Source organism: Euprymna scolopes, chromosome 21 (genome assembly GCF_053919585.1).
Source record: "Euprymna scolopes isolate OS-2025 chromosome 21, ASM5391958v1, whole genome shotgun sequence".
Taxonomy (NCBI): Eukaryota; Metazoa; Mollusca; class Cephalopoda; order Sepiida; family Sepiolidae; genus Euprymna; species Euprymna scolopes.
The window spans coordinates 93,272,609-93,299,540 of NC_136502.1; the positions used below are offsets into that span (position 1 = coordinate 93,272,609).

At 33.0% G+C, this 26,932-nt stretch overlaps 1 protein-coding gene across 5 annotated transcripts in view; it reads left to right on the forward strand.

Annotated features, from left to right (window-relative positions):
* LOC145242585 (monocarboxylate transporter 9-like) overlaps positions 1-26,932 on the forward strand; it is a 138,012-nt gene that overhangs the window by 110,843 nt on the left and 237 nt on the right. For 3 of the 5 annotated variants that reach the window (XM_080105683.1, XM_080105685.1, XM_080105684.1), the window contains 4 exons: positions 9,462-9,808; positions 15,353-16,031; positions 20,342-20,392; positions 25,430-26,932. The exon at positions 25,430-26,932 is cut by the window's right edge and continues 237 nt beyond it. In XM_080105683.1, coding sequence (XP_079961809.1) covers positions 9,462-9,808; positions 15,353-16,031; positions 20,342-20,392; positions 25,430-25,524 — 1,172 coding nt within the window. In that variant the 3' untranslated portion in view covers positions 25,525-26,932. The remainder of the gene's footprint in view (positions 1-9,461; positions 9,809-15,352; positions 16,032-20,341; positions 20,393-25,429) is intronic. The other 2 variants (XM_080105686.1, XM_080105687.1) reach the window with 1 other exon arrangement.

Consider the following 26,932-nt stretch of genomic DNA (forward strand, 5'->3'; position numbering starts at 1 on the left):
TTGGCGATTTAGCGTATTTATTAATTATATATAATAAATAAACGGCGTTACTTAATTTGAAGACCATGCATGCTTGGAGGTAAAAATAACAACAATAACGAAATTCAACGGAAATAAACGGCGTTACTTAATTTGAAGATCATGCAGAAATGTCGGTCACACATAATGTAACGTGGTCATTAAATCTTCTTCCACGGTGACGTTACATTTTAACAGTTTCGTTACATGGAGAGAAACGATACAAAAGTGTATTATTTGGAGTCTTCAGACTACAGTTTTCATCTTGAGTGTCATTTTAAAATTAGGCTGCCGAGCAACTGTGCTATTTGGTACAAGCTTTGAAATCGTGTGTTTCTGTTTTGTTCAGAACGAAAAATTGTTATTCCAAACGTACAAAACAACAACAAAAATGTTGGCGATTTACCGTATTCACTGATCCCAATGAATTCCGGTTTTGAAACTCATTGGAAATAAACGGCATTCATTAATTCGAAGACCACGCGGAAAATGTCGGTCAAAACATAATGTAACGTAGTCGTTAAATCTACTTTAACGGTGTCATTGCCTTTTAACACTCGGACCCACACGTTGTTTGAAACAGTCGCAAAGGGGAAAAAGAAAAGAAATTCGACTCAGCTTTTTCAGTTGCAATAAAAGACATTTTTTACCGTTGCTTTCCAACAACGCATTGCATATTGTTTTAAGTCTCTCACTCTTTCGTGTCGAACACGTGCCCTTTAAAGTCTTTCACGATACCACCTGGCCACATGTCCATCTCATTCCGGCACCCACTTATTCTGATCTTCTTCCGCTCACATGTGTTCTCTTCGCGTTCTGTCCACGAGTGCCATTTTCTTTTTTTCTCTTCTCTTCCTCCGCTGTGACGTCACTTCACACACTGGCTTGGTTATTTGCATATGTGTCATTCGGCTGTTGCTGCTCTTGCTACAAGCGCTAGCGGCTCTGTTACAATAAGAATATCCATAAACTGATTTATTACAAAAATAATTAATACCGGAAGTAGAAACAATAAATACCGGAAATAACATAAAAATATAAGGAATTAAAAAAAATTAAATAAATAGATACGAAATTAAAGTATGTTGAAATAAATGGAAAACAAACGAATGTTAGCATAGTAAAAAGAATATGAATACAATATAGCACATAATTAATATAAAAAATATAACACATAATTAATATAAAAAATATAACACATAATTAATATAAAAAATATAACACATAATTAATATAAAAATATAACACATAATTAATATAAAAAATATAACACATAATTAATATGAAAAATATAACACATAATTAATATGAAAAATATAACACATGATTAATATAAAAAATATAACACATAATTAATATAAAAAATATAACACATAATTAATATAAAAAATATAACACATAATTAATATAAAAAATATAACACATAATTAATATAAAAAATATAACACATAATTAATATAAAAAATATAACACATAATTAATATAAAAAATATAACACATAATTAATATAAAAAATATAACACATAATTAATATAAAAAATATAACACATAATTAATATAAAAAGTATAGCACATAATTAATATAAAAAGTATAACACATAATTAATATAAAAAATATAACACATAATTAATATAAAAAATATAACACATAATTAATATAAAAAATATAACACATAATTAATATAAAAAATATAACACATAATTAATATAAAAAATATAACACATAATTAATATAAAAAATATAACACATAATTAATATAAAAAATATAACACATAATTAATATAAAAATATAACACATAATTAATATAAAAAATATAACACATAATTAATATAAAAAGTATAACACATAATTAATATAAAAAGTATAACACATAATTAATATAAAAAGTATAACACATAATTAATATAAAAAGTATAACACATAATTAATATAAAAAATATAACACATAATTAATATAAAAAATATAACACATAATTAATATAAAAAATATAACACATAATTAATATAAAAAGTATAACACATAATTAATATAAAAAGTATAACACATAATTAATATAAAAAATATAACACATAATTAATATAAAAAGTATAACACATTATTAATATAAAAAATATAACACATAATTAATATAAAAAATATAACACATAATTAATATAAAAAATATAACACATAATTAATATACAAAATATAACACATAATTAATATAAAAAATATAACACATAATTAATATAAAAAATATAACACATAATTAATATAAAAAATATAACACATAATTAATATAAAAAATATAACACATAATTAATATAAAAAATATAACACATAATTAATATAAAAAGTATAACACATAATTAATATAAAAAGTATAACACATAATTAATATGAAAAATATAACACATAATTAATATGAAAAATATAACACATAATTAATATGAAAAATATAACACATAATTAATATGAAAAATATAACACATAATTAATATGAAAAATATAACACATAATTAATATAAAAAATATAACACATAATTAATATAAAAAATATAACACATAATTAATATAAAAAATATAACACATAATTAATATAAAAAATATAACACATAATTAATATAAAAAATCGGCGCTTCTACACTAATAAACGAGGTTTTTAGTCGATAAATGGAGTTTTCAGATAAAAAAAACTGGTTTCAACTGATTTTTTTTTGTCAATTCTAATAAGTTACAATGGTAGCTTCCAAATTATGCAGTCGAAATTACCTGAACATTACTGAACTAAAAAAAAAAAACTTTATTCGTGTTAGCGGGTGAAAAGTTGTTTAAATCGAAACGGAAAATTACCTCCCTTTTAAACTCTCCTGTGTCTTACGATCGTTTTCATCAAATGCTATTTTATTTTCCTTAATAAATAATTTTCTACCTTATCGATTTTCGTAATTTTTTTGGATATAATCATCTTAAAAATACAAGGAATACGTAGATACCGTTGTTTACGTGCGAAATTCAGTTTTACGATTTCCTATATTTCGTCCCAATAGTGTAGAAGCGCCCCAAAAAATCTAATAAATTAAATAAAATAAACATACCTGAAAGAAAGTATGCATTTCGACGTAATATAATTTTCAGATTAAATAAAGGAACATAATTCAATGGGCCCTTCAAATTAAGTAACACGGTTTACTTCCGAGGACTTTCAAAAACCGGAAGTCATTTGGGTCGGTAAATATGCGAAATACCCCGAATTGTTGCTGTAAATGTCTTACAAAGAGGAAATTAAAGGTATGAGCTCCGTCTTGCAGCTTCCATAGAAATAACGACAAATGGATAAATAGAAATAGCTGCAGCAGTTTCATGCCGTAATTCTCTTCCCTGGAAATGAAGGAACCCAGTTTTTATTCTATACGTTAAACAACGATATTCAGATCAAAAAGTTGTCTTGTTGCTTTAAAAAATCTCATGCTGTAGTTCTTTCCCCTGGAGATAAAGGAACCTTGTTTTCAATAATAAAGGGTTTGCTTAACAATACACATTGGTATAAAAAAAAAGTGGTCACAAAACAAATATATAACAAATAAAAGTTATCAAAGACAAGATCAGGTTTTCATCTACCTACCTAGATAAGCCTTTAGTGTTTTTACTTATATTAAAATGTTTATTTAGTTTTAAAAAAATCAATAGTGTCGAGCGTTAGATGAAAATAAGAAACTGACATTCAAGTATTTTAAGTCTTAATAATGACTTAAAAATAAAACAAAATATTGTTTGAAACGCGCCCTATAAATGTCACGGAAACATTTATTGGGTGGGTTTCTAACAGTATTTTTTTAAGTTTTATTTTTAAGTCACTATCTAAACTCCAAATATTTAGGTGTCAATTCGCGGCCATTTTTGTCATTTTCACGTAACGCTAGACACTATTTTTCGAACCGAATTCACGTTGTAGAGTGAGTAAAACCACTAAAACCTTAGGTAGGTAGAAGAGTAACTTGTCTTACCTTTGATAATATTTATTTGTTATATATTTGAATTTTGACCATTTTTAAAAATTCTAATGTGTATTGTAAAACAAACGATGACAAATAGTATGAAAAATATAATAAATTAAATAAAACAAACGTAATTAAAAGAAAATGGCATTTAAACGTAATATATTAGCGATGTTTTTAGATTAAGTAAAGAAACCTAATATAGTCGGGTCTCCAAATTAAGTAACATCGTTTACATCCGAGGAGATACAAAGGAGGAAGTCGTTTGGATGGATGCTGCATCGCCAAAATGAAAAAGGAAAAATGTGGGATTTTTAAGTTCAATTTTTTGCTCTAAATATATTTTAATGAAAAAAAAAAGAAAATACTCATCATATGAAATGACTCTCCAAATATGTCACCCATGAAATTGTTAATAAAATACACAATACTTCCTGCAATCCAATCATATTTGGTACAAATAAATTTCCGTCTATGCCCGACTTGTCCACCAAGTTTCAGCTATGAATATTCAAGTGTTTGTTTTATCAACATCCAATATGTTCCGTATCCGTTTTTTTTTTTTTTTTTTTTTTTGCATTCTATCTAGGGGGGGGGGAAAGACTAGGGATTGATGCATCAGTTCAAATATGTCAGCAGTATTCCATGTATGGACGAATGATGAGTTCATAAGCGATATAGGATGCTGAAAGCTTTTCTAGCCCAGGAGACTGAGTCAGTATTATCTGTAGCAGACTTGGCAGTATCTTCTATGCATTTATTTCAATTCATGTTGTCTGTAAACGTTGGGGCAAGGAGTTTGAATGTTGAGCTCCCGGATACCCCAAAACAGGAAAAAAAAGAAACAGAGATATTGAATTACTATTGTAGGCATTACGATTGGGAAAAGGATGAAGAAAGGAAAACTTGATTCTTTCTATTTAGTTTTTAAGGGTAGAGGGCCTTTAAAATCCAGGTTAAACTTTTTAAAAGGTTGTGTGGCTTTAATGCGTATCCATGAGGGGGAGGTCCTAACCTGGGTTTGTTTTCTGCACATATTTAAAATACTGAAAATATGGTATTTACTAAGATTATAAATTATTTCGTTGACACAAGACAGTGGATAGGTTAAAGCAGGGGTTTCTAAAGATTTTGGAATGGCGGCCATATTGCTGACGTTTTAGAACTATGCGGGCCAAAATAAAAAATAAAAAATGACTTGAACGTGTTTTATACTGTTTTTGCTCATTTATTTGCTTTTTAACGAAACTGGTTCTCAAAAAAAATCCTATTCTTTTAATCATTTTCTGAACAAAAAGAAAAACCGCTATACTATTTTCACGCATTTTCCTTTTAAAAAAATTTTTTTTTTCTGGATATTTTTACATTTTCCATAAGAGCTCTGTGCGTGAGACTAAAGACTTTGGCAGGCCGAATCTGGCTCATGGCCATAGTTTTGGAGACCCCTGGGTTAAAGTAATATATATCAGTTGTCAGTCTGAGAAGTAGCCAATGACAATCTTTTAATAAGGAATTTTGGTGGCTGTTATAAGGAATTGGGCTAATCTACATGGCGATTCACCTGGCTCTATGATTCCTTCTTTTAGCAGATTTGTTATTTCTGCTGATCTGAACTGCTTATCCTTTTGTAAACAGCTTCTTGATTTTATTGTTCTTGGTTTTCAGTTGAGAGTCAAGTTTGTAACAAGCGATGGCTGCCATACTTTGCAAACAAGGCATATTAGCATTGACGCATAAGGGAAGTCGAGCAGCAAGATATTTGTTTGCATTACATTTAAATTTCTGCAGGTTGGTACAATCAGGGAAATAGGAATCTTTCTTAGAAAAAAAACGCTATTTTCACGCATTTTCCTTTTTTTAATTTTTTTTTCTTTCTGAATATTTAAACGTTTTCCATAATAGTGCTGTACGCGAGATTAAAGACTTTGGCAGGCCGGATCTGGCTCATGGGCCGTAGTTTTGGAGACCCCTGGGTTAAAGTAAAATATATCTGTTGTCAGTCTGAGAAGTAGCCAATGGCAATCTTTTGATAATTTTTTTTTAATGACCTTGACGTGTTTAATACTGTTTTGCTAATTAGCTTTGCTTTTTTTTTTTTTTTTTTTTTTTTTTTTAAGCGAAACTGGTTCTCCAAAATCTCATTCTATTAATCATTCAATCTACACCCTTAAGAAGGTGTAACTTGTCTATTATTTGATACATCTATTTAGTTTTAGGTTTAGAGAGCAGATGGCCCTTAAAATCCAATTTAAATTTTCCAAAACGTTGTGTAACATTAATGCATATTCATGGGAAGGATATGGTTCTAACCTTGGTTTGTTTTGTGTGCATATCTCTGACAAGAGCTCATAATTCTCTTTGACAGAATCTGGCAAGTTCTGCCCTTGACTTTATGGGTCGCTCTCATAATATCCTAGTGGCACGATTCCCTTTGTATGTCCTGAAGATCCTCTGAACCGGTTACCAGGCCACATACTCTTGAGAGTGCATCGACCGCGCCATTCTACTTACCAAGGCGGTAAGTGACATCAAATAGGTAGCAAGAAAAATTCCATTCTCTGTTTTACTATCATCCTGCTTTTTTTTTTTTGTTCATTGTTTTTTGAGTTAATCATAAACAAAAACGGTTTCCAATCAGTTTAAAATATCGATCGATCACGTGATATCTCGATTTTAGTAATGCTTAAATTCTGGTGTACATCATCTTTGTTTATTACTGAGTATTGTCAGGCAAACCAGAAAATTGTCCTTGAAAAAAATAAATGCTGCAAGATGACTTGATTGTTGCTCAGTCAGAGGCATTCATCTTGAAATCTTGATTAATTTAGGGATCAAGGAATGTTTGCAACTTTAGTGGAGCACAGCGGGGATTAGGTGCTTATATGATTGTATAAGTTAGTAGTGGATGGAATATGTTCAAGGAACTTTTGTCATTACTAACTAGCAGAGTATCGCCACCGTCAGCAAAGAGAAGAGTTCAATTGCTCATGAGGTTGTACATGACAAAAATTTGCTGGCATTAGACTCGAAGGCGACCAAGTTATAGTCAGCAGGGAAGTTGTCCTTCGGCAGTGAGAACTCAGATGTGGACAAAGAATATATATTTTGATGGCGATTCTATTAAGGTTGTTCACAAAATTTTTTTTTCTTTTTTTTTGGGGGGGGGGAGGAATCTCATTGGGGCACAGGAAGTAGACAAAGTATATTTGTTTGTTTGGTTGTCCAAATGTTTGCTACGTTAGTGATACGATTGGAGCACAGGGTGGATCAGGTGTTAATACAATTGCATAAGTTAGTAGTGGGTGTCATTACAAACCAGCAGAGTGTTACCACCGTTGATCAAGGGAACAGTCTATTGGGCATTTGTATGCAATGTAATGATGTATGGAGAGTGAAACATGGCCAGTGAGGGTTGAAGATATGCGTTGCATGGAGAGAAATGATACAAAAATATATTATTTCAAAACTTTGAACTATTGTTCTCATTTAGAGTGTCATTTATAGGAGAAGTGTGTGTTCAAGACTCATGGGTGATATCACAGTCGAGATGAAAAGTCATATGCTGCCGAAAAAGGAGAAATTAACTGTTTAAATATTTAGAAAAAATGCGTTGTTGGAAATAGCACATATAAAAGTTTTTGTTAAAAAAGAAAGTGAGTCGGATTTTCCTTTCTTTTGTTTCCTTGCGATGAAGTCTACAATGTGTTGGGTCCATTAAATTTGTAACAACACCATTACAAAAATAGTGTCCAACGTTACATTGTTATCTTGTAAGTATTAAGAGTCCAGTTGGAGCTTGTATGATTGCAAGAGTTAGCAATGGATGAGGTAATTTCATGAAAATTCTGCCATTACTAACCAGCAGAGAGTTGCCACTATTGAATAAGGAAAGAGACCCAGTCATGTATATGCAGTGATAATGTACAAAGAGTGAAACATGGTGGCCAATGAAGGTTGAAGATATGCGCTGCATGGAGAGAAATGATATAAGATTGATGTAATGTAATGGACATGCAATGTGTGTCTTAAAGATAAGCGTAGATCTGATGACCTCAGAGGAAAATGAAATCAAGACAGCATAGAAAGATAAATGCAGAACTTTTGTTTGTTTTATCACGTTAAAATTTTTTTTTTAAAAATGAGTAATTAGCTCGATTGTTCTTATAATGACTGGAATGATGGATATCTTAAGATTCCAGTTTCTTTTCATCTCATACATAAGTCCTTAGTATTTTGTTATTTTTTCTCTCTCAGCTCTGTTAAGGCCAATATCATAAGGGACGCTTACTTCTACTAGGGTTGCTACTTTCTCCTTCTTGTCCCATATCACTATGTCAGGCTTAATAACCCCGTTTTCTAGGTATGTAGCTGTAGGAATTTTGCAGTCATAGTGGGTGGTGTATGACTTATTCGCAACTGTTCTTTCTGGTAAACATGTATTCGTTACTACATTGAATATTCAAGTTTTTGCAGATTTTCCAGAAGAGATATTTACACACTCCATTGTGTTGCATTATATAATAGCCGTCCCCCAACAGGACTTTACAACTGGATATCAGGTGGGTCACACTGTCTACTTCTGTGTGGCAGAACCTGCACTTGTTGTTATTGCTGAGACCACTCATCTCTAAGTATGCAAGTAAATATGTGTTGACGTCACACACATATATTAATACACCTTTATTTTGCTTTGTGCATAATTAGCATTATGCATATTTCGGCAGCATTTTTTTATCTGTGGCGTATTTCATTAAATAAAATAGACGTTTTTTGTCTGTTAATTCTATTTTCGATCCTTTCCAATTTCCGAATAACAGTCTTCACTTCTGGCGGAAACTGGCTGATGTAATCACCATACTTATCATAAGTCCGAGTACTTTCCAATTCTTCAGGATGCGGAAGTGTTCGTAGAGTTATTTATTTTAATAGCTTTGCAAACATTTCAGGATGTTATTAATTTTAACCAACTGAAAAAAAAAGGATAAAATAATTAACCAATGAAGAGAAAAAAAAAAACAACAAAAAAACAAAAAACAAAAAAACTTTATAAATTGTTCAAAACCACTTAGATTAATTTATCTCTGGCCATGAATCCTGAAGGATTGGAAAGTACCCGGACTTATGATAAATATGGTGATTACATCAGCCAGTTCCTACCAGAAGAAAAGACTGTTATTTGGAAGTTGGAAGGGATCGAAAATAGAATTAATAGATAAAAAAATGTCTATTTTATTTAATGAAATTAGCATTATGTATATAATTTTTTTTTTGTTCATGATTTCTGTGCGAAGCTCTTACCCCTCAGACCTTAACCGGCTGCCTAGTTCGCCTATACCTAAGGCCAGCTCTGGGGGTGAATAAGAGTTAAAAAAATAAAATAAATAAAAATTAAACCTCTAATCACGTTCTTATTTGGCAGATATACTAATTGACCTTCGACCATTATTTTCTTTCTTGTTTTAGGCTTAGGAGCTGGTTTAACCTATTCGGCCGGTTTGATTGTTCTTGGCTACAATTTCGACAAATACCTGTCTTTAGCATCTGGACTGGCGGCATCTGGTCAGGGTGCAGGCTTACTCACCATCTCGATTCTCCTCAACTTCTGCTTTGAATATTATGGACTGAGAGGCTCTTTCCTAATCATAGCAGGTCTCACTCTTCAGAAATGGGTTTTTGGCAGCCTTCTCCGACCTTCCACAGTGGAGATGGCTCAGACGAAACGCTTTTGGCTCAAAGAACCAGTCTCGCCCTATCCAGATGGTAATATAGAATTCGAAGTGCGTAAAGAAACACCAACAGTCATGCTTAAGGTATATAATTTTTATTCTTACATATAATAATTAACACACACACACACACACACACACACACACAATGTTCAGAGCGAGAAAAAACTTTATAGGTATATATACATAAAAGTATGAACAAAGATGGCTGCTGGAACACACCCACGATGTTGACTTTTCTATGAACTTTTTATTTTTTTCTTTTGCAGCATTATATTATCACAAAATTTTTTTCCATCTAAGGAAAATTTCTAATTTTTGCTGAAGAATATATGCATGAAGAGGGAGAGGGTATAAATAATTAACGATTTTTTTAAAAAATTTCTTACCATTAAAATAAAGCTAAAAAATTCAATTATCAATGTTAGTAAATTGGATCTTTATTAATGTCTGATGTTTATTTAATTTCTAGTTATAAATAATTAACATTTTTTTTTACCTTTCTTTGCATTAAAATAAAGCTAAAAAATTCAATTATCAATGTTATGAGTTTGGATCTTCATTAATGTGTTATTTTTATTCAAATAATAACCGTTTGTTTCTGCATAACAAAAAGGATTTGTAAAAAAAAACGAACTAAATTTTAATATGCTGGAGGAGCTGTTTTGCATGAAAAATTAACATTTGAATCTTGGAATATAACTATACTGTTATTCTTATATATATATATATATATATATATATATATATATATATATATATATATATATATATATACACTAGCATGGGTACCCAGCGTTGCGTGGGTTGACATAAAGTTTCGTTTGAACACACAACTGCATACTAATCATTTTCGTCATGGGTAACGTGGATACCCCCCACAACAAAAATAAAAGAGGGAATTAAAATATGTAAATGTAATCGCTCCTAAAAAGAAGTATGTGATACGCTCTCCACCAGATATTTCAGCAGAAGGGCTACAAAGAGAGGAAACTATTCTCCAGATATTGAGCACTGGAAAGCCCCCCCCCCACCAAAAAAAAAATAATCAAATTAAAAATAAATCATTACAACTTTTGTTTTAATAAAAATAGCAGCGAATGCCCGTGCGATCGCAAAAAAAAAAAAGAAAGAAAAAGAAAAAAAAGATCTTCCAAAAATTAATTCCAAAAACAATTAAATGAAATTTTTCGTCATTTTATATTTCTAATGTAATCCTCTCCCGCCCCCCCCCCCTAATGAATTTGCCATATTTTGGGGTTCGTTCTGTTTATAAAATTGTTAGGTGAAAGTACAGTATGGTCTCATAAAAATTAATTAAATAATTCCCTCCCCTCACCACAAAAAAACAACAACAAAAAAACTGTATTTGTCATGTTTTACCCCCCCCCACCTCTATCGCCAAATTTTAAAAAATGCTACAGATGACATGACTGGTTGAACCCTTTGTGGCCAAAAAGTGGGTGCTCATTTTACGTCAAATTTATATACAAAAGTTATCCCCCATGCTAAAATGTTAATTTTTTTTTTTCAAAATTTCTTTCATATTATTTATAAAGACCTATTAGGCTACAAAAAAGCAGGTCTTAATTTTTTTTAGGGGTTAAACGACGCTGGGTCACGTCGTAAAAATTGACTGTTTTTAATTTAAAATATTAAATAAATTATAAAGAAAATCTGTTTCGCAAGCAATTAAACACACTTGCTATAGTATAATTATTATAAATCCTGGGCAACACCGATTAAATTTTATATAAAAAAAGAAAAACAAAAGAATGATGGATTTTTCTCACATGGAAAATTGGCCCTGTGTCTGACTAACTCTGCCCTCCTAGATGGAAGTAAATTAGGACATTAGTTTTAATTATTTTTCTCGGTAAATATGAAGAACCACTCCACCCTCGCCGGTGGCCATAAAGTGGGTGTATTTTTAATATCCTATAAACTACTTGTTTCCTGGAATTTTAAACATTAGTGGTAATTTTAAAAGATTTTCCGAGGGTGGAATGAAAGTCCCCCCCCCCCAATGGTGGCCACAAAGTGGATGCTCATTTTACATTAAATTATTATGGAAAAGTGATCCCTCCTTTTAAAAACTAAATTTGTTTTTCATATTTTGGAAACTACTCGTTTGCCGTAATTTTTAAAGTGGTAATTTTAAAGGAATTTTCGAGGGTGGAGTGACTCTTCATATTTACTTTTCCTCTAACATAAAAAAAAAGTTTGCTTAAAAATTAAGAATAAGCGAAAAAAAAAAAATGTCCTCCAAATTAAAAAAAAAAAAATAATAATTCAGCTTAAAAGAATATTTCGAAACGAAAATAAATTTATTACAGGAAATATTTAATAACGAGCTCTGTTTCAAACAATTCTTCAGTTGAACTATCAGTTATTTCCCCTTTGTTTTCTGGTCTAAAAATTAAAGGATTTATGATTTCAGATAAAAGACGTTAAATAAAATATAAATTTAAATAAACTAAATGATTAAAATTTTTTAAATAAGTACAAAGCTATTGTGCCGAATAAGTAATATCACTTATTTAAATAGATTTAAGTTAATGTGATATGCTATTGATCGTAACTCGATCATTATAGATGTGGTTTGAAGAATGCTATATATAGAAATTACGTATATGCATATATATATATATAAATGCATATATATGCATAATCATATATAAATGCATATATATACATATGCACATATATATGCATATATAGGTATATGCCAATATATATGCATATATATGTATATTCATATATATATATACATATGCATATATGTATATGCATGTATATATGCATATATATATGTATATGCATGTATATATGCATATATATATGTATATGCATGTATGTACATATGTATATGCATATATATGTATGTATATGCATATATATGTATGTATATGCATATATATGTATGTATATATGCATGCATGTATGTATATATTAGCCCACGCTACACAGCTAGACACAGCTAGCCCGCTACATGGCCAAACACAGCAAGCCCATGCTACATGGCTAGACACAGCTAACCCACGCTACACAGTTAGACACAGCTAGCCCACGCTACATGGCTAGCCACAGCTAGCCCATGCTACATGGCAAGACACAGCTAGCCTATGCTACATGGCTAGACACAGCTAGCCCAAGCTACACAGCTAGACACAGCTAGCCCATGCTACACAGCTAGACACAGCTAGCCCAGGCTACACAGCTAGACACAGCTAGCCCAGGCTACACAGCTAGACACAGCTAGCCCACGCTACACAGCTTGACACAGCTAGCCCACGCTACACAGCTTGACACAGCTAGCCCACGCTACACAGCTAGACCACACTACACGGATAGACACAGCTTGCCCTCACTACATGGCTAGACACAGCTTGCCGACGCTACATGGCTAGACACAGCTAGCCCACGCTACACGGGTAGACACAGCTTGCCCACGCTACACGGGGAGACACAGCTTACCCACGCTACATGGCTAGACACAGCTAGCCCACGCTACACAGCAAGCCCATGCTACACAGCTAGACACAACTAGCCCACGCTACACGGGTAGACACAGCTTGCCCTCGCTACATGGCTAGACACAGCTTGCCCACGCTACATGGCTAAACACAGCAAGCCCATGCTACACAGCTAGACACAGCTAGCCCATGCTACATGGCTAGACACAGCTAGCCCACGCTACATGGCTAGACACAGCTAGCCCATGATACATGGCTAGACACAGCTAGCCCACGCTACATGGCTAGACACAGCTAGCCCATGATACACAGCTAGACACAGCAAGCCCATGCTACACAGCTAGACACAGCTAGCCCACGCTACACAGCTAGGCACAGCTAGCCCACGCTACACAGCTAGACACAGCTAGCCCACGCTACACAGCTAGACACAGCTAGCCCATGCTACACAGCTAGACACAGCTAGCCCACGCTACATGGCTAGACACAGCAAGCCTACGCTATATGGCTAGACACAGCTAGCACACGCTACACAGCTAGGCACAGTTTGCCCATGCTACACAGCTAGACACAGCTAGCCCATGCTACACAGCTAGACACAGCTAGCCCACGCTACATGGCTAGACACAGCTAGCCCACGCTACATGACTAGACACAGCTTGCCCGCGCTACCTGGCTAGGCACAGCTTGTCCACGCTACATGGCTAGGCACAGCTTGTCCACGCTACATGGCTAGACACAGCTAGCTCACGCTACACGAATACATTTAAAACAAAAATGTAAAATCAGTTCCTTTATCATTTGTTTGTCATCGGTAGCTTTCGTCATTCAAAATCAGTATTTGATTTTTATTGGTCTGTCTCTCTCGTAAGTCATTGCTGATAAGAATATAATTTAATAATTTGATGTAAATTGTTCCATAAAATTCTTTGTCTGAGTCGGGATTATTTTAAAATGTCTGCCATCTTGAACAATGTAATTTTGTATTTCTTGAAATTAAAATATCGTCTGCGCTTGTTTCATTTTCAATTTCCTTTTTCATTCATTTTCATTTTGTATACTTTTTCTCTTTTTTTAAAAAAAAAAATCTTTTTTATTTGATGTTTCATTCATTTTCTAATCATTCATTCATTTTTGTCCTTTCATTCATTTCACGCTCTTTTTCATTCATAATTTATTTTTCATTCTCTTTTCTCTTCTTTTTGTTTATTTTCTTTATTGTTTATTTTATACTTCCTAATTTTATATTTTTCCTTTTCAGATTTTTTAAATTAATTTTAATTTTGTTAAATGATTCTATAACATCTACAAATAAATATGATGATGATTCTATAACATCTACAAATAAATACGAACCATGATATATTTCAAAAGGAAACTTCTATTATTTCCTTTAAGCTGAGAAGCAGAGTTATGTCCCTTGACGTATTTGACACGTACGGACATTTTTATGGACGTGTCGCTCATCGGCTTCAATTAATACGCCTTAATTTATAAGTAAATCTTCCACAGTTGTAAATATTAAATGCATATTATTTGTTGGTGTATAACGGAATGTGTTTGTTTAATTATTTCTTTATGTTCGTCCCGTATCTTAACATCAGTGCAACTGTCTTAAGATTGCCATTTTTTAAAATTTCATTCTATGACATTAATGTTTTGATAAATTTATTTCTGTACATTTTTGTTCGTTAAATTTTCTATCTTCGTTCATTTTATCACTATTTTAAAATTGTTTTTATTCCCTTATTTTTAAAAATTTATTTTTCCTTATTTATTTAATGTTCTGTTTCATTGATATTCTTCCTCTTTCATTTAATTCGTTCTAATTTTTCAATACTTTCCCCCAAGTTTCCAATTTTTAAAAGTTATTTTAAATGTTATTTTTTATTTATTTTTTTTCTTTTCGTTGATTTTTTTCTCTTTCATTTATCTTTTTCAGAACGTATTTATTCCCTTATTTTTATTTATTTTTTGTTATTTATTTAATTTTCTTTTTCATTTATTTTCTCCCTCTTTCATTTAATTCTTTAGTTTTCAATAATTTACCCCTAATTTTCTAATTAAAAAAAAAAATTATTGTAAATGTTATTTTTCATTTATTTTTTTACTTTTATTGGTTAAAAAAAAATTTTTTTTTCATCTTTTTCAGAACGCACTTTCTCTTTTGTCTTTAAGTTCCCACCAAAGCAGCCGACATGATTGTGACATAGTTCACACCAGCCTCCAGAGAATTTCCAAAGAACACGATTCCACACTAAGTCTTCGAACGAACAAAGAATCAAAAAAAAGCCACGAGTTTCACAATGCCAAAGACGAAATTCATTATTCCATAACCAACATTGACGTAATAGATGAAACTCCTCACCTGAGCATCTTTCAAAATGTGAAATTCATCAACTTTTTATTTTGCATCATGTGCTCGAGTACGGCAGAGGGTATGATCTATCTCATGTTGCCCAGTTATCTCATTAGTAACGGTGCTTCCAAAAGTCACGCTTCACGAATTCTTTCCGTGATTGGCATCTGCTCAACACTGACTCGTCCCCTGATGGGGTTCCTTGCCGATTCAAATATGGTTGATATCTTTCTATTATATCTAGCCCCTTTCGCTATCCTCGGTGTGCTTACAGCGTTTCTTCCATTTTATGTCCACTTATCGGCCGGACAAATCCTCTTTGGGATTATTTTTGGACTCTACAATTGCTCTGTGTATGGTTTATTGAATAGAATAACGCTACGCATCGCAGGAATGGATAATATCGCGACAGCATTTGGATTGGAAATGCTTATATGGGGAATTACAGGAATTTTGGGAACCCCATTAGCAGGTAAGGTGGGGGAGCAACATCTCCCCCCCCCCTCTCTCTCTCATACCCATTCACGGAAATTGCAGAATGTTTTCCGTGTATTTCACAATTTTCTGAGCAAATCTCAAGCCAAATTTTCTTTTGGAAAAAATAGTGTCTTAAATTCTTCTTTCTAAAACTCTACGAACAAGGTAAACATTTGGCTTTGTTTACAATATCTTTTGTTACCACGCTAAAACTTACTTTTATATTTTAACGGTCTAAAACCCAACAAGAGCAAAATGTCTTTCAATAATAAACATATATATTTATTAAAATTAAATTTAGTATTTCGATTCATAATATAATCTTCATCAGAAAAATACATTTTTTTACGTGCCATGACAATGGTAATGCTTGACACGTACTTGGTACTTAACACATACACGCTCGACCGGCGTCTTCTACTGTATTGGACTACATTTACTTCACTAACATCTGAAGAAAGACATGCCAAGCATCACCATTGCCATGGCAGGTAAAAAAAGAAAAAGAAAAAATAATTGTATTTTCTTTTATAAATCTAAATATCAAATTTAATTTTAATAAAACAAATGGTACAGTGGGGAAAGAGGTGGCTGGTTACTTTTAATGCATCTAAAACCAAGCTCCTATCTTTACATCATGAACGCTTTGATCCCCATCTGGCATCAATTGAAATGGATGGCTCTCGTCTTGGGGAGACTCTATGTTTTGACAAGCTTCTGGGGTTGACCTTTACTCCTGATCTGAAGTGGAACACATACATCAAGTCTATTGCCAAGGTCGCTGGGAAAATGGTGGGGTCTTTCTACCGCTCCAGAAGATATCTCACAACTGATGCAATTTTCTATCTATATAAAAGCCAAGTACGTCCAAGGATGGAGTACTGTTGCCACATCTGGACAGGAGCTGCTAAAAACAGCCTATCCTGCCTTGACAGAGTACAAAATAGACTTCGTGGCTTAGTGGAGGATGCCCTTTTCTCTTCCCTGCAACCTCTCTCCCACAGAAGAGACGTTGCGAGCCTGTCTTTGTTTTATCGTTATTTCCATGGCAAGTGCTCGCCTGAGCTCCAATCTTTGCCCCCCTCGCCAATCTTTCACGAGAAGCACTCGTCTAGCTGAAACCACTGTCAGTAATGTTCCCCACTCTTTATCTGTGCCTAAATCAAAACGTAGATTCCATGAACAAAGCTTCTTTCTTAGAAGTGCACGCCTGTTGAACTCTCTTCCGTCAGCCTGTTTCCCACCTGACTACAACTTGGATGTCTTAAAGTCCAACATAAACAAATTCCTGATGAACCGCCCCCTTAAGTAAGACACGTTATCAAATCTCCAATACTAACAATTACTACGATACTATCCCATTGATTACTAAACACGCAATAACCCTTATCCCTGAGTGGCTTCCGTGTAAAAAAAAAAAAAATGCTTAATTGAATTACATTCTGCACTTGTTTGGCTTAAAACCGTTAATTTTTTAAATGTTGTATTCCATATCAACAGTGCTTTTTATAAACAGTTAGCTTTCTATTACTTTACTTTTATATATAAAAAAACAAACAAAACATATTTAATATGATAGTTTGATGTAATAATTTACTTTGAAGTAGTAGCGAGCGGAATTTTCTTAGAATTCTCCTAATGTTTTCTTTTACATAACATTTGAATAATACTGGATGCAATGCCATTATTATTAATTGTTGAGTTTTTTTTTGGGGGGGGGGTGTTAATAACTTTAGCATATCATCTTACTAAAGAAGGAAAAGCGTGATAGATAACGAATAGAATCTAAATTACACTTCAAAAATATTTTTCTCTTTTACTTCAAATCAATATTTAAATCAATAAAAAAAAAAAATGTAAAAAAAAAGGTGGGGGTAAAAAAGGGGGGAGGAGTAAAGAGATAATAATAAAAAAAAAATTCTGATTAGTCTTTCGGTGAACATTTTTCAAAATAATCGTCGGCAACATCCTTTAAAAACGTGGTAAATAACTAGGAAGGATGAACAAAGATAAAAATAATAAAAAATAGTATGGGGGAGAGGTGAACAAGAAGCAATCTTATGGTTTTTTTTTTTTTTTTTTTTTTTTTTACACAATCTTTTCTGTGTAAATAAAAATAACGCATCCATAATTTAGAGCTTATGGGTGTTTGTTGAGATTGTTTCTTTCTCTCTTCTCCCCCTACTATTTTTTTTTTTTTCATCTTTATCCATCCCCGCTAGGAATTTATGGTCTTCGTTTTTAAACGATGTTGCCAACAATTATTTTGATAAGCGTTGGCTGAAAAAGATCAAAGTAGAGAACTTTTTAAAATTATCTCTCTATCCCCCCCCCCCTTTTAAAAAATCTCTTTTGGGGTCAATTTGTGGGAATTAATGAGAATTGGCTGCGGACCGGAAAATGCGGAACTTCCGGTGGAAAAAAAGGGAGTTTTACTTTTGGCGCGCTTCTTGAGTTTAGAGAGAAGAGAAGGACGGTTGATTTCCATGTGGCCGGAGGAGACACGAAAAAGGGATGAAAGTAAAAAATTGGGCGAACCCCAGATAGCCGAATATGAACAACCTGTTCAGTAGACAAAAGCAATAAGAAACCTGTAGGTTACAAAAACCAAAAAGACGTACTGGTCCCATGTTATGGTCCGAACACCTTAAATGACTAAACACTGCCTAATTCACACAAACCAAAAATAGAAGACACCAAAGTAAACTCAAACCAACTTTGTTCCCACCTAAACCGCTAAGTATAACCTAATGTACATTCTTTTGTTGATCCCCCCCCACGTTGACTTTTCTCACACACATTCATGAACATTCTCTTCTGCCACTAAAGCAAACTTTCTTTACATACCTCCCACTAATAAATAATGTTGTTTTTTTACCCTTGAAATATAATTTCTATTTTATTTATTTCTATGGAGTCAGATAATTAAGCACAAACCTGATAAACCCACCACTTCTATAACCCATAAATTTTTACGACATGTCCCAGCGTATTATAAATACCCCCACCTCCCCATGTTAAGAACGGCTTTTAGAATAAACGCCACCCCAACATCCCCATGTTAAGAACGGCTTTCGGGGTTGGGGTAGTGTTTATTTCGAAAGCCGTTCTTAACATGGGGAGGTTGGGGTGCTTATAATACGCTGGGGCACGTTGTAATAATTGACACCTTTTTGTTTAATGGTTTTTTTATTATTTAAACATTGAATTGGATCAAGGGAGAAAATATTTGGAAGTGTCTTTTAGTTTCTGCTCGTTATCACACTTTTTCTTTCTTTAAGAAGATATATTAAAACTATTAACAAATGTATTACATAAAATCATTATATTTAATGCTTTGGATTATCTAAAAAGAAAAAAGAGCAGTAAGTTATAGCATATTGAATCGTACACATGAAATGCTGAAAAAACATCTTGTCAGATTTCTAATGTGGCTGATATAAATTAATCATAGAGGATATAAGGGAAATGACTCTATGTATAATTTGCTACAAGGGAGATAACTCTGAAGGTTAAAAATATAGATTTTTACAATTTTGTGGTGTTTATCTCCCTTGTTATATATTACAGAACAAGATTATTTCCCTTGGCGTGATGCTCGATTTTTTTTTTATATCGGCTATATGAAAAGTTAAACTTGATTCCTTTTTCAGCATTTTGTGTGAACGATTCAACTTTCAAAAAAAAAAAAAAAAATAAATAAAATAAATAAATAAATAAATCAATAAATAAATAAAATTAAAAAAAGAGATATAATGGTTTTATGTTAGAAGTTGTTTTGAAATAGTGGTGAGTGGCGTTTTTTATGATTTCTCTAAAATTAAGCAATATTTTCGGTATTTTTTTAGATTAGGTCCACCTCCACAATTTTCTTTTAAATGACACCTTTTATGGATTTTCGAGTATGCTGAATACGAAAATCGTATTGAAATTTTGCAGAAATAAGTAGTTATCGAGATATAAAAAGTTGTATTATGCATTGTATTCTTCGGCGGCCATCTTTTTTACGTGCGTGCAGTGTCAGTCATAGATGAGAAGTTTGTTTATGGCGCGCGTGCCCGCGAGTAAAAAGATGGCCGACAAAGAATACAATGCATAATACAATTTTTATATCTCGATTACTACTTATTACTGCAAAATTTCAATGCGATTTTCGTATTCAGCATAGTCGAAAACCGTTAAAGTCGTCATTTAAAAGAAAATTGTGGAGGTGGACTTAATCTGAAAATTTACCATATTTTCACCCGGACGATGCATATGTATGCGTTATGAAAATCGTAACATAAACAATTTCTTTTTTTTCAGACGGCATTGTTGAATGGACGGATTCGTTCAGTTCCGCCTTTGTTTTTGCAGGTAATTTATCAATATCTTTACCATCTCCACTTTCATTATAATTGACCCAAGAGCATGTCTCTATATCTGTAACATAGCTCACTTTTCCTCTTTCGGTGAGAAACATTAGGCTTCCAAATACCTATGTATAAAAAGCGTTTATAACCTCTCTTTCTATTGGTTTTTGTCCTTGTAAAATTGACAAATAAAATTCATATATACCTATGTTTACTTTATCTTGTTTTAAAATTAGATTCTCTATCTATTTATCTATGTATCTACACACACACACACACACACACACACACACACACACACACACACACACACACACACACACACACACACACATGTATATATCAAATTTTAGTTATTCAATGAATTAAAAAAAAAATTTGAAGTGAAATGTCTTAGTTTCATATCAAAGTTTTTTTCTAAGAAAGACAAAGAATACAAAAGAAATTTTATCTCCTTATCTTATAGGGTTTCGATGTCTACCATCTCTTCAGAGGGGAAAATATTAGCAAATAGGTATAATGGTATACACCCTATTTGCTGAAGTCAGTAAGACATGGAACATCACAATTAAAAATTGATTAATTTTAAAAAGTCATAAAGTAAGGGAAGTTAAAGAAAAGGGTATAAAAGTTCACATCCAAAGTACACGGAAAAATCCGAAGTGAATGTCCTTAAATGCAGTGTGGTAAAAAGATAAAAACTGTATTTTGGGGAATCCACATAACAGAGTGAAGATCCGGTAATATTTGTAAATCTTATAACCACAGGTTTCCATACCAGCTGATTGTTGGATAATTTTTTATTCTGAAGTATATATATATATATACATATATATATATATATATATATATAAATTTAAAAAAAAATTAAAAAATGTATCCATTTTAAATGTGGAAATTGAGGAATCGCACGGGTAAGAAATTCATTTTTATAGTATGAAAAGGTTAGTAATTGCAATTAAGAATAGGAAATTGGATCAAATGTTTGTAACATGTCTTCTTCCTAAGATTAAGGGTGGTGGTGTTTGATCAACACTGCTGGGGAGCCATGATGTAATATACTGTTTTGTTTTTAAATCCCCGAAACAGTGTTTCATGGTAAACAACTGATGATCCCTTGAAAAATAAATTATTGGTATTATAGTAAATTCGAGAGCGAGTTGATGCAGTGATTGCAGGTGATTAAATGACTTACTGACTGGATGGTTTTCTAACGAATGATAAATATTTTTTTGTATAGTTTTAAAGGTTAAAAACTTCAAAGACTATATATATATATATATATATATATATATATATATATAAACAGAGGGATAGGGATATATAGATAGAATGTATAATAAAATAATAATTCTGTAATAACTACAGACACTCGTGTTACATGTTTATGCAGTCAGTATAGGAAATGACAATTGACAATGGAGAAATTCTGAATCCAGCCATGAAGCCACCTTTAACAACATTTGTTACATATATATGCATACGTATATATATATATGTATATGTATGTATGTATGTATGTGTATATGTATGTATGTATGTGTATATGTATGTATGTATGTGTATATATATGTATATATATATATATATATATATATATATATATATATGTATATGTATGTATGTGTATATATATGTATGTATATATATATATGTGTGCATGAAATTTGAGGCAATACCTACTTAAATAAATGTTTATGTATTCTACACATGCCATAATCGAATATTCCTCAAACACAAAATGATGATGCATTTGTGAGTAATTTACTGTTTTCTGATGAAGCAACATTTCACATTAGTGGCAAGGTCAACAGGCATAATTGCCGAATTTAGGGAACTGAAAACCCAAATGAAATTGTTGAACATGAAAGGGACTCTCTTAAAGTTAATGTGTGGTGTGCTTTGGGAATAAATCGAATCATAGGGCCATATTTTTTTGATGATCGTGTTATTAACAGTGACAGCTACTTAGATATGTTGCAGAATTACTTTATTCCGCAACTTGAACAATTAAACTTGAAAGATGATACAGTGTTTCAATAAGATGGAGCTCCTTGTCACTTTGCTCGGCGTATTAGACAGTTTCTAAATCAGGAATTTCCTAACAGATGGATCGAAAGGGGTGGACCATTTCATTGGCCTTCACGTTCGCCAGATTTGACTCCATTAGATTTTTTTATGGGGACATTTGAAAACAATTATGTATGCAACCAAACCTAGTTCATTGGAAGATTTGAAAGCTAGAATGAATAATGTGATTTCAGGCATTACTATAAATCATTTGGCAAATGTTTTTCGTGAACTGCAAAATCGTATTACCCTTAGTATTGCTAATGATGGAGGACATGTGGAAAGTTTAATAAAATTTCAATAAAAGCTTAAAAAATATAGATTTACTTCTTTCAAATCCATCTAACAGATTATTTCTATTACAAATACAAATAAAGTTATAAATTTTTTAAAGTGCACACGGACTTTATGAACACCCTGTATATATGATAATTAGCCGTGTGCGTCATTCACAAACTTCCTGTTTGTTTGAATAGACATATTATTGTCCGAATTATCTCATGCTCGCTTACATGGCTCCGCAAGTAACTTAATTCACTTCCATTTAAATGTAAATTTCTGATGGCCGATCGGAAGAATGCTAGTTTTTAAAGTGAAGGTTGACTTTGTTCAAATCCCGTGACCAGAAGTAATTATCATTTCCTGCATTGATGATTTAGCGAGCATGAAACACCAGTGTCTCTAAGTATAAAAAATGATTAATATTCATTGAAAAAAATAATATATATATGTGTGTGTGTGTGTGTGTGTGTGGCTGTCTGTTATAAAAGAGTAGAACTCCCGCAACCAGAAGTAATTATCATTTCCTAACATCGAAGATGAGAACAGTAGTTCAAAGTATCTAAATAATAAGAATAACTAATCATCATCTAAAGAAATTCAGTAGCATAAGACATTCTTATTGACAATTTCAAACTTAAGTTAAATGAAAGTATTGTTGACATCTTTCGTGTGTAGTGAAAGGAAAAAAAAAAGAGCATTATTTTATAAGGGATACTAGCTCTCCCTTCCCAGCGTTTCCCTGTGCCATAATACACGTTTACACACGGGACCCACACGTTGCAGACTCAGTCGCAAAGGAGACGGAAGACAAGTAATAACTCAAACTCACTTTTTCTTTTGTAACATCAACATTTATCTCTTCATTATCCCACCACGTATGACTTTTCATTATGGCCGAGACGTCTCTCACATGATCGTCATCTCGAACGTGCTCTCTTTTTACTTACTGTGACGTCATTTCACTCATGGCTCAGTATTTGCATATAGCCGTCCGCAGTATGTTACAGCCCCACATACAGTGAAGTCGTTTTAGTTTTTAATTTTCATTTATTTGCACATTTAAAAAAAAAGTGAAGTATACATGGGTCCCCGTGAGTGCACAGTGAACGAGGCATAAGAAAATAAGTTCACCATTTGCTCCTCCCTTCCATTTAACCCCAAAAGTTCCCAGGGCACGTCAAATCCTAGTGAAAATGAACAAACGGTGCAGTTTTAGGACTTTAAATATGACAATTTGGGGTCTGCACCATGCAAAACAAGAAATGACTAAGTCCATCATTTGCTCCCTTCTCATTTAGCCCCCAAAGTCCCCAAGACCTTAACATTTAAATTTGAGTCCAGCACCATGCTAAACTGCTAAATAGATATACACAGAAAATTTTGCAAAAATATGGTAAAATAGTCCCAAAAATGGAGTGTTATCGCGAAGTATAGACAAGCAAAATTACATAGAAATCAGTTAGTTACAATATTTCAGAAAGTTTTATAAAAATCCAAGGCATCAGTTTTTTTTTAAAGCACAAAAGTGTCAATTTTAACCATTATAACACGAAAGGTACTCCTAAGGGGGTAACCAAAGTTTTCCCGGAAAATCCGTTCTGTTACTTTTTTATTCATATCATATTTAATGTAAAATTTTCAGAAATTCCAAGGCGTAGTTATTGAGAAAAGTGTGAACAGACAAACGGACAAGGGTGAATTTACAAGTCCACCCTCCTTTTGTCGAGGGACCAAAAATCTTATACAGGAAAAGAAATGAGATTTTGGTTAAAACAGAAACAACTTTTTATATTCTTCAATAAAAATGAGTTATTTTCCTTCTTTTGCTTTTTCGTTGATTATTTCAATATTACCAGCTGTTTCGGCAGGTCTACATAATGTTTTAAATAAACTGTAGCTATGTATGTCAGTTGCAACAGATACATTGAGGACATTGCAAAAACTGCTGCAAATAAAGTGGGCTCCCTCTACCGTGCTAGAAGTTACTTGTGTTTGTGAGTAACTTGTACCTCTACAAGGACACCATTCTCCCATGTATTGAGTATTGGTGTCACATTTGTGCTGGTGCATCTGCTACTAGTTTCCCACTCCTGGGCAGGGTTCAAAAGAGAATTGCCAACCTAATAGGTCCCGAACTGTTAGCTAGGCTTCAACGTCTGTCTCATCGACGAAATGTTGCATCTTTCTACCTGTTTTGCAAGTATTGTAATAGTAGTACTCCAACAAATTATAAACCCTTGTGCCCTTCCTGACGTAAATACCCCCGAAAAACCCAACAAGCAGCAAAATCCCACCTCTACACAGCAGAGATTCCGAGATGACAGAAAGACGTCTACTCTAATAATTTCTTACCTAGAACTGCCAAACTTCGGAATTCCCTTTCAGGTTTCTGCTTCCCTGACTGTACTGACATGCAAAGGTTCAAGTGCAATGTAAACAGACATCTTGCTTCTCAACTCCCTACATAATATCCCTGAAATTTATGTCCAAGATAGTAGCCCCTACATGAAAGTGGCACTGTGCCATGTGTGGGGTAAAAATGCAATAGTATAAAAAATGTACTAATAACATGGTATAATGATTACAAATAAAAACTGGCTAGTTAGAATTAAAGTTTGATGTATCAGCTTAAATGTTATTTAGGTCCAACGTTTAAAATCACCTCCACTACTTTTTCTTTCTTTTCCAGGTTCTATGTACCTGATATGTGCCATGGCTGCCTTTTTCCTTCCATTAAACCTCTCACAGAAGGCAATTCCGAATAACGAGCCCGTCCACGTCTGACGTCAACACTTGCATGAAAATATGGAAACTTATCTCTTTTATAATTCCATGAATATCTTAAACTGTCTTCCAACATGGATTTTTCTTTTCATTGTTTTCTTACCTTTTTTTTAATATTGGATAAAGTAAGAATATTTTAAAGATTATATTTTTTTCACTACCAAGAAGAATTTCAGAAAATGGGCTGGAAACTATATTTTTTTAATCTATAATATAAATCTCACCTACCTGTTTAAATGTATGTATGTATGCCTAAATATATATACGGCATAATTACGTTGACACACTGGTTCTCATCAGTTCACCGAAGTTAAGCAACGTTGAGCCTGGCTAGTACCAGATGGATGACCATTTGGGAATTCTAGACGCTGTATGTGCTTTCCGCTTATCTCGGTATTGTTTCTAGTCGTCCTGAACCTCCACTTGCCACTGGTATTCAACAATGTCGACTCAGGATGGGTGTGGTTGGAGATTGCACAACTCTTGCCACAAAAATTTCACGTGCAGGCACCTTTACAGTGGGTATCCATATTCTGTCAAGACTGAAGGAAGCTTTTTTTATGTCTGCCCTAAAACTTTCGACAGAGGTAACGGATTTTCACAAGATCTGTATCTTTTTGAAGCTCGACCCCTCGGACGACAAATATCGAAAAAGTGGCAAAAAAAAAAATTTAATTGCTTCACTCTCAACTGGGCACTTTTCTACAGGGAGGGGTCGCTTTTTTCGCCGATATTTTCGAAGGTCATCCCTTCTTTACGATTGACTATCCTTAATTGAAATATTCGTCACTTCCGGTTTGGCGATGGACACAACAACAAAGTTGACAATCTTGGAGGTGAGTTGTGAACGTTACTGTCTGTATGAGTTATAGAGAAGCTATAAGTGAAGCTTTCAACTGCATCTGAGAAACCGAGCCATTTTTTTTATGTTGGACATTAAAAGTCACCGAACACATGTATTTAAGTGTTACTATCTAAGGAGAGTGCTGCATCTATACTATCGGAGACATGATCGATTAGGGTATTGTCTTGACTTGAGAGTGAATGGTAGAGAAAATATAAGTAACGTAATGATGAAAGGCTAGTCGAGAGCATATAAAAGCCTGGTCATCCAATTCAAAACGTTGCTCTCTAGTTAAAGTGAGGGTGCTAGGAATAAAGACTCCAAACCTGTGCATATATCTATCCGAGTTCTTATGGCAAAGAGGGAGGTATCCTGTTATGTTAACGTAATTAGAAGGGATTGAGGAGTGTAAGTTTGTTTCACTTAATGCTAAAATGTCCGGGGAGTTTACTAAAAGGTAAGACTCTCTATCATCTAGACTATTTGTAAGTCCATGGATATTTGTGAATTCGAGCCTCAAGAGAGGAAGCGAATTGGTTTTGCTTGGGTGATTGTCTTGTTTGA